The sequence below is a fragment of the Apteryx mantelli genome, chromosome 2 (assembly GCF_036417845.1).
Source record: "Apteryx mantelli isolate bAptMan1 chromosome 2, bAptMan1.hap1, whole genome shotgun sequence".
Classification (NCBI taxonomy): domain Eukaryota; kingdom Metazoa; phylum Chordata; class Aves; order Apterygiformes; family Apterygidae; genus Apteryx; species Apteryx mantelli.
In genome coordinates, this window is record NC_089979.1 from 51,208,026 (window position 1) to 51,224,098 (window position 16,073).

The window sequence follows — 16,073 nt, forward strand, 5'->3', positions numbered from 1 at the left end:
TAATCCACAACCCAAATAAACCACCTATGAATAACTGAAAGTTGGCTGCATTAAGTATTTGGATGTTACATAATGCTGTCAACTCTTTCACTTTTATTACAAGTCTCAAGTTACTTGGCATTTTACTTAAAGACATTAATTCCTGCAAATCAAAGCTTTATTTTTCAATTATCTTCTAGTCCAGAGGAAAAGTTTAAAAAAAAAACCCTCAGCAAAGTATATCCCAATTGTTCAAGAAAAGAGGAAGTAAATAAAAAAAAAATCTGCTATAATCTCATCATTCTTGAGATACGTCTTATGAGCTGCAATAATATTCTCATTGTGCAGAAAATCTTCAACCTAGTATCACTGATGTAGACGCTTCCGTCCGAGTGTAACGCCTTACAGGAGATACACTTCTGAATTTTAATCATCAATATTGTTAACTATTTCCCATTAAGATGTGCACCACCAGCTGGAAGCTTGTAAGAAAGATCTACACTGTTTCTGAGTGTGTGGGATAGAAGTACATACTCTTTGCTACCCCTAAAAGCTGATTGTTCTGAAGCCAAGAGAGAGACATACAAAATGCATCCTGAAATCTATTTATAATCAAAGTAAATCTAATTTTAAAGCCTTCACCACTATCTTTCAGGACTAGAAAACCAGGGATCTGAATGTAACCCACTGCCATCACACAAGTTAAACGAACAAATTGCCTTTAATTAAAAAAAACAAAAACCCACAGTTAGTCTTGATGCCAGACTTCAAGACAAGGCACTTTTCTAGCTTAACAGCATGTACGATCCCCAGAATTTCATAACAACACGAGTAATGAAGTATTTCAGTGGCAGATATATTTTTTGGTTTACTTTCTAAAGCAGCAGGGAATAAGTCAAAACTGTGTTTGCAGACTGCAAACAAGACTCTTCCCTGGAGATAGGGGTAGTAAAAACCTTGTGATAAACATACTGCAACCATAAACTTCATTTGACAGATATCATCCAAAGATTCTGGAGATTGAGAAAGAGGCAGGTCCCAACTATCCCTTTCACCATTAAGACAGTCAAAGCAACCAAGATCAAAAAAACCTCACCATATCATAAATGACCTTGAAAGCTAAGGGTTTTTTTAAAAGAAAAATGACATACATAAATCAATTATTAGTTTTATTGTTATTTTGTAGCTAGGTTTAAATGAGTCAAGTTTCTTTAGTGACTCTGAATAATGGCTACCACATAGTGTTTTATTTTAAACATGGCCATATGCAACAAGTAGTTAAAAAAGCAAACAAAAAAAGACCCCCACACCTTCTCCCAAAAACGGTAAAATAAAGCTTTAAGCCAAATCTTACTAGAATAAGTTTTCCTATTGCTACTCAACCTGTTTTATGCATGCATATAGGTTTAAGTTTTCATGCTACTACAATCAACTGGTCTGCACAACAGAAGGAAAACATTATAAATCTCACCAAAAAAAACACAACAGCAACAAAGATCAATGAACCATATCATACCTTGGCTCATATGTTGTAGGTTGGAGAGGGAACAGTTTGGAAGGGCTTTCCATAAGTATAATACTTCAATGGATGCCAAGACACAGAGCTCTTTGGTTGGCATTTGTTTTCTAAATCTATCTGCCTGCAAAGTAGGGAAGAAGAGAGAAGGGGGAAGATCTGTCATCTTTTACAAAGAACATAATACTCACAAACAGTATATCACGAATAGTGATTCCAACATTTTCAGGAAAGCATCCAAAAATTTTTATAAAAATAAAGTCAGTAGTAATTTAGCTTAAAGATTTCAGGACTAAAAAGCAAAATCTTTCAATTAATTCAAATGTTTACATATTGATCAAAATTAAAGCTTCTTGGTATGCAGACTGGATTTGTTTTATTCTATTTCACAATCTCAAACACATATGGGCCGGATACTAACACAGCAACATCTGCAAGATCAGCAGTAGCTATTTCCTAGACAACTCCTAGCTTTCAAAAATATTAAGGCTTTGAAAAACAAGACAAGATAAAAGTAAGTAATAAATGCAAAGCTAGAAGGAAAATTACTGAAACAACTGCAGTATCATGTACTTTTATCTGTAAGAACTACTGAGGTTAAGTTGAAAAGTGAACAGCTATTCACATACTCGGTGCCCAGCGACAGGACACAAGGCAACGGGCACAAACTGAAGCACAGGAAGTTCCCTCTGAACATGAGGAAAAACTTTTTCACTGTGAGGGTGACAGAGCACTGGAACAGGTTGCCCAGAGAGGTTGTGGAGTCTCCTTCTCTGGAGATATTCAAAACCCGCCTGGACGCGATCCTCTGCAACATGCTCTAGGTGACCCTGCTTGAGCAGGGGGGTTGGACTAGATGATCTCCAGAGGTCCCTTCCCACCTCAACCATTCTGTGATTCTGTGATATTCTTTGCTGGCTCCTTAAAATACATGGCACTATTGTTTTTCTACCTGAATCCTTCCCACTAATTCTACAGAAGCAATATAGCAGAAAACAGTTTGCTCAAAAATAAATGCTGCTGGAGAATACAACACAATTACCAAGTGTAATTACTGTACTGAAACAATTCAGCTTATGCTAAAATCAAACCTTTTTCACTGAAAATTGTTCAATCTGATTGTTTTTTCTTTTGAAAAGCTTCTGCACTTCCTTGAAGACATTCTGAGCACCACTGACATCACCAGTGGCTCCTTGACACACTATAATAACACAGAAAAAAATATATATGTTAACAGTGCTGGGACATAAACAGGAAAAATGAAGGCTAGCTTTCATACTACAGGGGAAAAACAGTGACTTTGGAAAAGAGCTGGACTGGGACTTGGCAAACATGCAAATCCCAGCTCTCTCAGGTGTCCTCTGTGAGCATTAGCAAGTCCCTCAATATTTTATTTCATATCCATTAAAGAAACTAATATCACCCAATGTCTAGGGATTTGTTTACAGTATGTTAAATTAGTTTGGCAATAGGTCATATAACAACCATAGCAATGGAGACCCAGAGGGAAAGGGTACACATGCGTGCATGTGTTATATAAATTAATAAAATTATGCAAGTAACTTCTGCTTCCTTCTTATGCAGCTGGGGGTCAGTGCGGGAAGCACCATGGGAAGCACTATGTGCACTAGTAACTTCCCCAAAATAAAACAAACAGAAACAGTGTCAAAACGTGATACACATAACTGTATTTATCACTTATCCAACTCATTGAAATTACTAACCTGCTGTTAAATAAGCATAATAGCATTGGGACCACCTGGATTCATTTTTAAGCCTTTCAAAAGATTCAAATGCATCTTTGAAATTCATCTCTATCATGCTGCACCAGCCTAAAAATGAGACCAATTTAACTTATGAGAGAGAAAGCACAGGAATTCAAGTCTGGTGTAAACACTACTGAAACATAAAATTTGTCACGAGAGCTGGAGCTAGTTTAACAATTATACCAACAGCTTGAAAAGTTAAAAACAATAAAAACAAAACCAATCACACATACATTGAAAGTCTGGCTTAAATTTACTGGAAAATGCTTAATTATAGATGCCACACAAGACAATAAATGCATTTCAGATCAACAACAAGTTGATGCAGACACTTAAGACTCCTTTTACAAAGTATTTTGTAGCATGCTGAAATTTACAACAGAGCTCCTACGTTCTCCCCTTTTCTCCTACCTGTGACAAGATTCCTTCACTAGAGACATTTAAAGACTAATTCATCACTCATTTTAAATAACCTTGTATAGAGGAATAGTTTGCCCTCGATTCCACAGTCTTCTCTATGATTTTGCATCAACTTGTATTTGTGGAAAATTGTTTAAAGATTATGAAACTGTGAAATGCTACCCTCTCCCAAACAAGAAGACAGGATTATTAAAGTAATTCAACCAATTAAGACAACAGCCAGTATTCCAAAACTTCTTTTAAATCCTAATTAAAATAAGCTAGCTTGTTTATTAGTTATTAGCCAAAACTTAAAAGTGAAATATTTACAGCATAAAGATATCCAATTTACCTATTTCATACAAGCAGACATGTTGAATCTCCCTTTGGTCTGTTGCAAGTTCCAGAGCAGTATGAAATGAGGTCAAGGCACTATTGATTTGACACTAACAAAGGTGAAAGGAGACAAAAAATAAAAAAGGTCAGATTTCTTAAATTCAAATTTTCCAACAGATTTTAAGAAAACATTGATTTCTGTTAATAGATATTAAAAAATTATTATATAGGAAGAAAATAATTTCAGTGTCATACAGATGACGGCCTCTAGCTTAATTAGACGGAAGAGGCACATCCTATTGAGAGAAAAGCCTCAGAATTCAGCTCAGATTCTAGATTGCTTTAAGTGAACTAAAAAACACCATACAGGTAACAGTTTGAAGGGGAAGGGATAATGTTCATTTACATATCCAGCTCCACACTGCAACTCCTTTGGCCAGCTTCCCTCTTCCTAGCTCTCCAGATCTGATCACTTTTGGAGAGAAGTATGGGCAAATTATGACAAAGCCTTTATTTGCAACAACAAACACACATCTTAAGAGTTCCTACAGTGAATGCATTTTTCCATATTAATGATATGATAAGAAGCATAATACAATAAAGAATCAGATTATAAGAAACAAGGGAAGTAAGAATCATTAATACCAAAAAATTCAGATTTATATTTAAACAAATCCTTACAAGAATGCAAAGCACCTGCTTGCAAGGTACTAAGAATCAATTCCACAGCGTGCAGAAGTAAAAACCAAACCATAAAATATGCAACTTACACAGTAAAAGTCAAATAAGAGAAATACAGAACACTATAGAGGGGCAAAAAAGGAGGGGGGGAGAAGATACCAAGGAGTTTTATAATGCAATAATAATAACCAATAACTTCTAATCAATTCAGCTCTCAACCTTAAAAATCAGTGGGTGTATTCCTTCTATTTGTTATTATGTCCAAAAGTCACTGGTTTTGTGTGGTAGGTTTTTGAACAATCTCATTTCTACTCGTATTAGTCATTCCACCACTTAAAAGTCAGAATAGTCTTAATATCTGTTAATAATTTTATTTTTCTACACAATCAATACAATTAACCATTAAAGGTACCCTATTTTGAAGTATTTCACCTCTTTACACATCTCTCAGCAACCAACTTAAACAAAAATTAGTACAGAATTGATAAATATTGCAACACATGTACAGAGGTAGAAAGGGATATGAGATAGAAACATTCTGATAAAAATCATCAGTTATCAATGGCTAGAAATAGGCTGATCAGTTCTGTAACAAGCAGAATGATTGTTCTTTTGGCCAAATATTACCCCCTATACTTGGCTAACTGAACAGACAGCAACTAATCTTCATTTCTAGTTTTCACAGACAATACAAGATCTTATAAGACCTCTCTGTAACCATCTGCAGCTTGAGGCCTTTATGATGATGGAAATCAACATTTAGTTAATTTTTATATATATATATATATATCTCAAAATGGCCTACAGTTCCATTTATAGTGTTTCTATATTCATTCTTGCAAACAGTTAATTTACTTATGCAAACAAATAAAATTTTTAAACCAGTCACTGCCAGCTAAGCAACTAAGTGAAAGAAACCCACAAACAAGCAAAGCTGCCATCTATGCAAGCACAAATTTATTCTAAAATTCCTGCAAAAACCTACAGCTTGTATCCTTAAGGCCACATACAAAAAAGCTCTTCCTAAGTCTGGCAGAGAGCTCTAGAGTGATTTTGTTTGATTTCCTTCTCTGTTTCATCAGGGACCACTATTTAAGCTGTTAAAGAACTATCTCACAATAAATCATACATGTTGCATCAAGACAGTGCAACTGCCAAAGGTAGTGCATAGCTATAATAATATAAACACTGTACATTTAGAAAAGAAAGTGATGATCAGACTAAGGTGCTTACTGGCACAACAGAAGAATATAACTCATCTGTCTTTCTGTGCAGTGTATTTGCCCTCAAAGTTACCAGGGAGCCTGAGCAATGTACAGCTTATTTACTTTTGTAGCAGCACCTTCTATCCACTATTCATTAATAAAAATACTGCTGCTGCATCACTTCCCAGAAAATAAATTTTATGAGCCCAATTTTACAGAAAAAAGTTTAACATAGGCTTAGAACTTGATCTTTGCGCTAAGAAGTTTCGAAATTCAGTAAAATTACATTTGGAATGCTTCCGAGAAAAATGAAAAAAAGTTCAAATATTTATTCCTCTGAATATGCTCTACCTTTTAAACAACTGAAAAAATAAACATGTTAAAATATAAGTCACTTTTGTGTAGGATATGTTGTTCTACACAATGAGCAACGGCAATTGCATCATTTTTCTACAATGCAGTATACCAAATTCTGGGCAGCATGTGAAATACTGAACACCTAATAATATGCAATGCCATTAGCGGAATATTCTATCTTCTATAAACCATATCTGTAACCTCCTATGTCTCTCAAGTGCTTTGAGATCTTCATAAATTTTCCTTAATCATCAGGCACAGTAAATGTTTTAGAGTCATTCCTTGATAATTAAAGTTTCAAACATCTCCAGGAACTGTGACAATATCCTGGAATATGAATTTCTACTTAGTGCTAATCCTTAAAATAAATGTATTACTAACTATATAAGGGTTCAGAGAATAAAGTGAAGAAATTATAAATGCCCAAGAATCACCAAATACAATATTATAAGGTTTTTTTTTTAAACTCTCCAGTTTGCAAATTTATCTTTATAATTCCCTCAACTGCCAGCACTCATGCCTCTCTCTGACCATATACAAAGGCAAAGAAAATTAATCCATAAAACATACAGGATAAAGAACTACATAAAGAGGATTATTAAATCTGAAATCAAGAAGTGTAAGATTATGGTTCTTACATTAGCAACAGAAGGAAAAAAACAAAACAAAACAAAACACCACCAACTAAGTAACTATAAAGCTTCCTGAGCCAAGATGGGTTTCCCCACAGAGCTGTTCTGAAATCCAAGGACAGTCTCTTATTCTCAGCCAGCACTATAAATTTGTGAAGCTTTTAGAGCCATGCTCAGAATTAAGGCGAAACCCAACAAACAGTATGTAAAGTTAGAGGGGGACAGTTTACACTGGAGGACACTACGCGAAAATCAAGGCTTTCAGAGCTCTTTATTTCATAGTTTTATTTTTATACTGGTATTTTCAACTACACTTGCATTCATTATGTATAGCTATTCCTAAAGAACCTGAATTTTTCCATGAGAATTTCTGTAATGTTCAACTAAATGGAACAGATGTATGACTGAGCAAAAGGCTTTAAAATATTCCCACTGAGTAAAGACCAACATTTCCCAGATAGTGACAGTTTGCTTGTGGCAGTGTAATTCCCTAGATGCATCGTTGCATCAACACGCTGCAACAAAGACTGTTCATACTGGAACCTTAAAGTACTTCCAATAAATAAATAAATAAAATCACAAAAAAATGCCAGCAAAACCTGATCTGCCACAGAAGATAATTTGGAAAGCCTGCCCTGCTGTTTTGTTACTGTTGCTATCTCCACCAAAATATCAGGTTGTTTTCACGAGAATTGGCTGCAAACCCAACCATGGAATGAGTGTCACTATCAAGATACAGATTAGCGCTTGTAATTATGATATTGAGGTGAAGAGCTGGAACAAACTGTTTTTGTGATTCTGTTTTTTGTTGTTGTTGTTAATGTAAATGCTCTAGAAATATTCTGATCTGACAAAAGCAGCAGCTAGAAGTTGAGTTTGAAGCACTCATCACCATCTCAGATTATCACAGATTCTCAGACAAAAAAAAAAAAAAAAAAAAAATCAGTAAGAAAATCCACAAAACTGCTGCAATTACTGAAGAATACCACACTGCAACAGTACTCAAGAAGAGTTTCAGGGAACACATTCTGCTTGGGTCAGAGCTCGCTACAGCAACAGAAAACATCCTGTTTGACCTCTTAAAGGCAAAAGCAATTACTTGAGGAAATTACTGAAGATCATTAACTGTATGGACAATGCATAAAATGAAAAGGGGTAGATAAATGCTATGTACTCAGCAGATTGAATATTCAGATTTTAGCGTGACAAGCAAAACTGAAATAGCTATTTATACCACAAGAAATTCATAAGTGACCAAAAGCACTTCCTTTTAGCATAGAGCTGCAAATATATCAAGTGGCAGAAAAAGAATTTCATAGTGTTATTAATTCAGATACAAGTAATGGTAGAGATGATTTGGCACATGAATTTGAAACTAGGAAGAAGTTAATCCTTTCTTCTTACTTACATTTCCATATATCTATATCCTTAATCACAATTTGCAAAGTTTGTTCACATCAGCGAAACATAAAATACCAAGAAAAAAAAAATCAGTCAGAAGGATGAAAACATGCAGTACCTCTAATCGCTGTATCCTCCCCTTGAAGAACATGAACAGAGAAGAATTTGGATAAGCAGATTCTTTTTTTGCAAGAATCTCTTTTGCCTCTTTCAATCCTGCCTTGTTATCACTGCCATCAAGAGCAAAGAAGGGACGAACAACTGTGTGGTACCACAACAAAGCTAATCTACAAGAAACAGAAGAATAAAGATTACAGCTCATAAATAGAAGTTTAACAAGTCTACGCTCTAGACAGGCAAATTTTAAAATGGCCCTGCAGAACAAAGCAGTGTACCTGTCTTTTCTTTCACAAGTTGCCTTTAAACAAACATATTATTGTAATACATCAACGTATTCCTAAACTGCACCTGAGCATACAATTCAACGCACATTACCCAAAGGTAAAGTTCAATCAAGTTCACAGTATCAAAGCACCATATAAATCGAGTCTTTAAAAGTCTACAGGATTAAAAAAGAAAAAAAGAAAAACCTGCAGGAAAATTTTAAAAATGAATTGTTCATTTAAAAAAAAAAAAAATATCAACACACAAAGTCCATGTAAAACAGAAATACATCTGATGTTCAGAATGGCAGACATCTACATGACCTACATCACTCCTGCAAACAAGGGCAGAGCATAAAGATGTCCAAGGCCATCTGAAGCAGCGAACACCCCAAAATAATGGCATTCCTCTTCTCCAGAAGGGGAAAAGAAGGAAATCAACAGGAACATTTAATCTCAAGCCTGTTTAACCAATCAGAAATCTGATTCTTCTCTTCACAGAGAGGAGATCTTAGCTCTGCAGACAATGTTTCAGAAGTGGCACTGGACAGAATTTACTGTAGATCTATAATAAAAGTATTAATTTGTGGAGAATAGAATAAACAGCCTTCATAAATTGGTTTAAATTAAGTCTGGCTTACCCTTCACTCAATAAAAGGACCAGAATGCAGTATGAAGGCTTGGGAAAAAGAGGACACAAAGAACGCTCCTCTAAAAAGATCAAAAAGACTGTGTAAGGGAACACTCCATTATTCTTAGATACTAAAATTAAAAATAAACTGGAAAAGATCATTGGATGATAATAAGGATAAATGACTAAGTGACGTCAATGGCTCCCATGACATTCTCCTCTATGAAAGGGTATACTATTTAATAACTCATAGGTAAATTTATTAAGCCCTCATGGGGTGCTTTTATTTACTCTGCTGGCATATAAATTACTAGACATTACAATAGCAGGTACTAAAGAATACAGCACAATTCTCACATGAACCCAAAAGATATCTGAATAGCTAGTTATAGTAAGATCTTATACACTACCAAATGATGAATTTAATAAACCATGGCATGTTAAACAATTAATTACAAGTTTATTTTACCTGCTGTTGTTTTCTTTAAAGCAACATGACTTTTTTGGTTTTGACTTTTTCCATTCACTTACTTTCAGTACTAAGTTATCTACCAAAGCATTTCAATATAGCTACTCACGTAGCTAAAGGGGCCTTCATGTCCTTACTTTCACTTGCATACATCAGTGAAGAAAGCCCCTGTAGGCGGTCTCCAGGAAAACCCAGCAGGTTGATGATTTTGAGCAGGTTTGGGGGCACCATGGATATGCAAAGATGAAAAAGTCCATATCCAAAGCTAACAGCACCTTTCAGTCTGTTTAGCGAATCCTCCGTTACACCTTCTGCAGCAATATGATTATCATTTGCAGCATCAGAAGTCAAGGATTCCTGAGTTGTTTTCTTCTGATATAATTCCTGAAGCGTATTAATGTCCATATAGCACTTATTGTAAATTTTCCAGGCTTTTCGGAGGATCCACCCACCTTTTATGTATGCTACAGATCAAGAAAAAAACATGTCAAGGACATGTTTCAAAAGTGTAACACAGTATTTCACAAATCCTAGAATGCTCTCTCATTTGCATTAAATTAACTGATTACATGAAGGATTTTGTAACAATAGCTACTTCTGTCATATTGGGCATTACCAGCTTACGTGTTTTTCAACCACAGACTTTAAGAAAGTATGCAACACAAAGGTATTTCCCTTCTGCTACGTGGCAATACGATTGTCATAAAGGAACAGAGAAACCAAAACAACTTAAAGCTGAATTCCACTCCACTATAGAGTGAGGATGAAATGACTGCCTGGCAAACAGAGAGAAGCAAAAAGAAATTTTACTTTTAAGCCCAAATGTTGGTAAAAGAACGTCGATGGGAAAAATTACCTAAAAAAACAACAACAACAAAAAAAACCCCTTTCCTTTGGGGTAGACAGTAAGATCTTCCACAGTTAGTATGAGTAAAAAAAAAAAAAAAAGATATTGGATACAGTGTTTCACAATTAAAAAAAAAACAGGCAGAAGAAAAATAAATGAATGCATAAATTTCAGATTTTTAACATGTTCAGGTGCTTAACTGCCTCAATTTCAAATGCCAGCTGGGTAACTAAGTTTCCTTAAAAATCTGAGTTTGAGCATTTTCAGTTGGTTTAAGCAAGATCTATGTTTACAGAAGAGATGTATAAAAGTACATTAAAGATGGCAGGAGTGTAAAAAAAGAAAAAAAAAAGCATGGACAGCTTCATCTTCTGATGTCAATTTGCCTATTTATGCAGTAGCCATCTTGGTTATAGCACCTCTTTGGACAAGGATGAAAATGGTAAACAGAAAATAAATGCAGAATATAATTGCACAAATTAATTGTAAAAAGCAGACAACAGCATTTTGCGCTATAGCCTTGAGAGTTAGGAACTGCAGTGATAAAGCAGTTAAAAAGACCAAAAATAAGGGGAAAAAAGCATGGATATAGCAACAGTGTTCTAAACAGATCACCAAATTTGCAAAGATCAGTGTCATAACCGGAGCCAGAATTAGAAAATATGTGTGTGTCAAAAAAGCGAAAATGCTATCAATACCAAACCACTCTGTATACCTGCTTGACATGTTTTTGACAAACTCCTTCCAACTGCAAAAAAGGAATTCCTAAAAAGACTACCATTGTTGACTAGTATAACCTTTTTTAGATTTTTGTTATATGAAGAGGAGATGAAGCCACTTTGACAGTCTTAAGAAACCACAGTGAGAAAAACTGCAAGATTTGTATTCTCAGTTGTGGCAGAAGGGTTAAACTTGCTGCCAACATGAGCTGAAACTATTAAAAAAATTAATACCAAACTCAACATAGAGCACTCAACTACCTGTTATAATAAAAAATGCAAACCCCTGCCATGATTCAGCTTTAGTATAAAGCTAATGTTACTTAAATTTTCAGCAATTAGATCACTTTTTGGCTGCACAAAGTTATGTGGTACACCACAAGATGAACGCTTATACAATTATGTAGAGCAATACAACAGAAATAATAAGGAAAAACCCACATTTTACTTATCCTACAGACTGTTTCTGTTAATAGCTTTGATAAACTATTGCACTCTGATGCATGCATCAAATGGAAAAGACATATGATACAAAAAAAAGAAAACCCACCCAGTCTGAGGCTTTACACTAACAAAGCAGAACCCTATAGACTTGACATACTAAGATAAAATAATGAATTAAAATAATGAATTCCTGACTTTACAAACATAAAAATTTCACAATCAAGCCCAATCACTGAGCTGAGATTTCCTAGCATGAACTTCTGAAACTCGTCATCAGACCAACGACAGCAGTGTTTATAAACATAAAGAAAGGGTAGTTCAATATTGCTGTTGGAAGATAATTTTAAGTTGCTGTATTATTAATTTTATTATAAAGCTATTGCTATTGCATCCGTGAGGGTGGAAAAAAAAAATCTAAAATGTGTTAGCCCGCTATGCTATTAAAAGCCATGTAAGCAAGTGGCTTGTGCACTGTCATATGCTTCTTGCCAAACTCTCCCAGGAAGAAAAACACAAGAATTTTTTCTACCCATCCACTTATCAGCAAAATCTGCCTCTGAAGAAATGACATTCATTTCAATGATCTGGTTGCTATTTCTATACAGAAATGCAATCATAAAAACAAGATGTTTATACATAATCAGAAAGGCAATACAGTCAAAAAATTAACTAAAATAACAGACCCAGCAGTTCAGCAAAACGGTGCCACAATGGCAGCCACTAATAGTCACAGAGACAGTGTTTAACCTCTTGAAAATCTTAACGAAAGATTTTAAGGATGTTTTTACTCAGTAGAGAAACCCAGATATGCTGCATGTTCTGCAGTACTCTGCTAACCACTTTAGTTCTCTGAGCAGCAGACAAGAAAAAAGGGGACAGACACCACGCTCAGTAACTACTTTGGATGCTGTAATGCGGCTGCAGAATACATACTGAAATGATGAAAAAAAGCTTAGAGAGAAGGGGGGGGACCCACAAACAAATGAATGAAAACCCAGAGCTGAGAAAAAGAAAACCCTACCTTCTTACACACTGACACAGCAGACAAAAACACTCCCTGAATTTCTGTTAACTAGAACCAAGTACATTCTTGATGTCCTGGCTTAGAAGAAACCAAGTCTGCATATCGCACAGAAAGCATTACGTCCTTGACTGAAGATCTTAGCATTATTTTAATGATAATTTGGGTATTATTTTCCTGGTTCCTTCCAGCTGATCCGCGGGGTTTTCACTGACATCTGCTCTGACTGCCATCGCTTGCTCTTTGCTAATTCCGGGGAGTACTTGGGAACATGCTTCTGTAGCACATGACCTTGACTACTTTTTATATGAACTCAGCGGTGAAGGAATGTTTCCAGTTTATGCAGGAGAACCAGCAATGCAAAAGAAACTTAAAAAACAGCTCTGCAGCTGAGACAAGGAGGTTTGTTTTCCACAAATCACAATTAACCTCTTTGGCATGCGAGAACACATTTAGGTGCCCAAAGAATAAGAATTGATTCAGCTCATCCATCTTCAACACACTTCACTAAAATTACTTTTGCTGGCAGTTTGTCATCTCCCCGAGTTCCCACTAACATCCTGCATAGGAGACACCAGGCTTCAGCTGTTCTTAACTTCTTGTGTACCTCATGCGGCCTGCAAGATAAAGATGCTACCCATCTTTGTACCAGCTCCTACAATGCCTCTACGGGAACATGCAAAGGATTCCAGCCTAAGAAGAACCAGCTGAATATGATTACTGGCATGCAAAAAGTGAAAAGCTGTAGTTTGTAGCAATCCAATTCACCTTATGATACTTCTGTGTACACAAAGGTAGAACAATATCTCTGCAAGCACATGAATCTTGGAAAATCCATCCCTTGTTTCAAATGGAACTGTTTTTTATTACAAAGCAATCATCTTTACTGATGTTAATAATCATTGTGCTGCTTTACTATCAAGCTTTACTTACACACATATCATGCAAAAAACCAAACATTAAAGCCACAGCACACCTGATAATTCCTGTTTTACAAATGACAGCACAGCCAAGTAGACTTGACAGTCAGCTACAATTATTTGTCTTTGTAGTCGATCAGTCATGGATACAGTGGATTTTCGTCCATCTACCTGTATGAAATACACAAACAGAGCAGAGGGGAAAAAAGTTATTTTAACATCAAACTGAAATCCTGTCTTTGTGCAACATTTAATACAGTTGAATTAGTAATTTTTCCATTGTGATTGTTGGTATTTTTAATTTCCAAGTAATATTGCTTTTAACTAAAGTGGCCAAACAATTTGTATGAAAACATAAAAAAAGGATATAAAATCCATAGGTTTTTGTAACTTGATAAGTCTGAGCAGGACACGTGGCAAGATCTGCCTTATTTAGTACAACTTTTCCTTGTAATTGCTTTCTAAAATGCTTAAACCACATTCCTTAAAGACTGCAAAAATAATGCAGAATACTATTTTAAAAGATACTAAGTTAACAAATCCAAAATTAACTGCTAGGGGAAGTATTGCTATTAAAATAGTTTAGCCCTTAAGAATGCTGAGTTATGCTGAATGTTCTTTGACAGCACCTCAAGCAAGTTCCTACTTAATAAGCAGGGAAACCTTATATATGTGTGATCAGCTTTGGGTTTTTTGTTTTGAAGATTTTACAAACACTCAGAACACATTTAAACATCATACAATTATTAATACATGCATCAAATATGAAACTAATGTGTTAGATAGGAAGAACACAAAAAGGGATACATAGTGAGTGGCAGGAAAAATACAGTGCCTCTTAAGAACATGCAATTAAGTATGTCAGGTTCAATGCTTTCTATCAAGTAAACTAAATATCAAGGAGAAACAGTTTTTCCTTTTTCTGCTGTAGATCTACAGTGTCACACTGGGAAAGCCACTCAACATTTTTATGACACTACTGTCTTTACTATTTCCCAGTTTGCATGCTATATTCTTCGTTGATTATTTAGAACAAAAATTCTAAAATAGGAAGAAAAATTCCCTAGGAATTGCCTGGCACATAGCACAATGCGGTCTCAGTCTCATGACTTCTGAACATTACTACAGCATATATAAATTAAAATGACCCTAATTAGCCAGGTTAAATGTTTCCTGAAATAATTCTAGTAGATCACAAATTTGTGGTGTTAAGAAAAGTATTAGCAGTATCAAACAACCTACTGCTTTAGAAGAGGAATTGCCTGAATCTATCTTATACTTAAGAAATTTAAGCAAAATGTTCAACTGGAGTTAGTTTCTAATCACAACTGTTTTCCACACACCAAAATCATCTAGTCAAAATACCAAGAGGGCAGAAAGATTTCCCGAAATATTTTTTCCAATACACAACTCCATATTTTCAAATAATGCTCTTACATTCTTTTTAATTTTATTCTTGATTGTTTCAATAACTCCAGCTTCTTCACTCTCACAAAGTTTTTCTGTAGCCTTTAAGTCATCACATGCCAGCTGCATTTTCTCTTCTTCAAATGTCATCATGGCATTCTTCCAAAAATAGAACACAGATTTGAATGATAAAAATCACAAACAAACATAAACCTGTTATTGCTACAAAAGCTACAGGAAAGCTATTTCCATACAAGTTTGGCAATAAAACTGCTACTACTTTTCTTTTAAACACATCTTAATACATACACACACAGCAGTACACATACTTTTACACAAAAAAATAAAAACAGAGATTTAAGAACACCTTTCCAAAATTTCAAAAGACTGAAATCAGAACATATTCACTAAGTCCTGTTCCCTTCTCTTAACAAAAATTAACATGCAGTCAAACTGAATACGCTGTCATATTACATTAAGCAAAAATTAAAAAAAATTTCCTTTCATGAACATAAGGCATGATTTGCATCTGTGCAGATACTGCTTTTATTTAATTCATCCGCATAAATAATAGGCCTGCAAAGTCAGGAACAATTAACAACTGTTGCATTGTAAGAAACAGCGTGCAGAATTCCTACGTATGTTTGAAGAAAATGCACCAGACTCCAACTCCTGTTGAACCCATTTAGAAAGAATTTTAGAACAAATAACTTTCTTTTCCTGCTGCTTTAGTTAATGAAAGGTCTGAATGACACAGGCACATGAAGTGCTGCAGCTATCTTTAGAACAGTAGCTAAGTGGCTAAGCAGAAGCTGTTCAAGATCCACTGATGCTGCACTGTGATGCTGCACTGGCTCAGCACATCAATTCAGACAAGCAAGCCTGAGCAAGTCTCTCTCCTTCCTTCCTCCTCCCCATTCCCTTGGCTTAAAGCAAGCGTATGCCGCAGGAGGTTTCCCA

At 35.3% G+C, this 16,073-nt stretch overlaps 1 protein-coding gene across 3 annotated transcripts in view; it reads right to left on the reverse strand.

The window, feature by feature from the left end:
- Window positions 1-16,073, reverse strand: part of TTC39C (tetratricopeptide repeat domain 39C) — a 35,613-nt gene that overhangs the window by 6,485 nt on the left and 13,055 nt on the right. For all 3 annotated transcript variants that reach the window (XM_067290629.1, XM_067290627.1, XM_067290628.1), the window contains exons 3-10: window positions 15,144-15,272; window positions 13,763-13,877; window positions 9,865-10,219; window positions 8,391-8,559; window positions 4,013-4,106; window positions 3,220-3,327; window positions 2,587-2,696; window positions 1,496-1,619 (exon numbers count right to left, since the gene is read on the reverse strand). In XM_067290629.1, coding sequence (XP_067146730.1) covers window positions 1,496-1,619; window positions 2,587-2,696; window positions 3,220-3,327; window positions 4,013-4,106; window positions 8,391-8,559; window positions 9,865-10,219; window positions 13,763-13,877; window positions 15,144-15,272 — 1,204 coding nt within the window. The remainder of the gene's footprint in view (window positions 1-1,495; window positions 1,620-2,586; window positions 2,697-3,219; window positions 3,328-4,012; window positions 4,107-8,390; window positions 8,560-9,864; window positions 10,220-13,762; window positions 13,878-15,143; window positions 15,273-16,073) is intronic.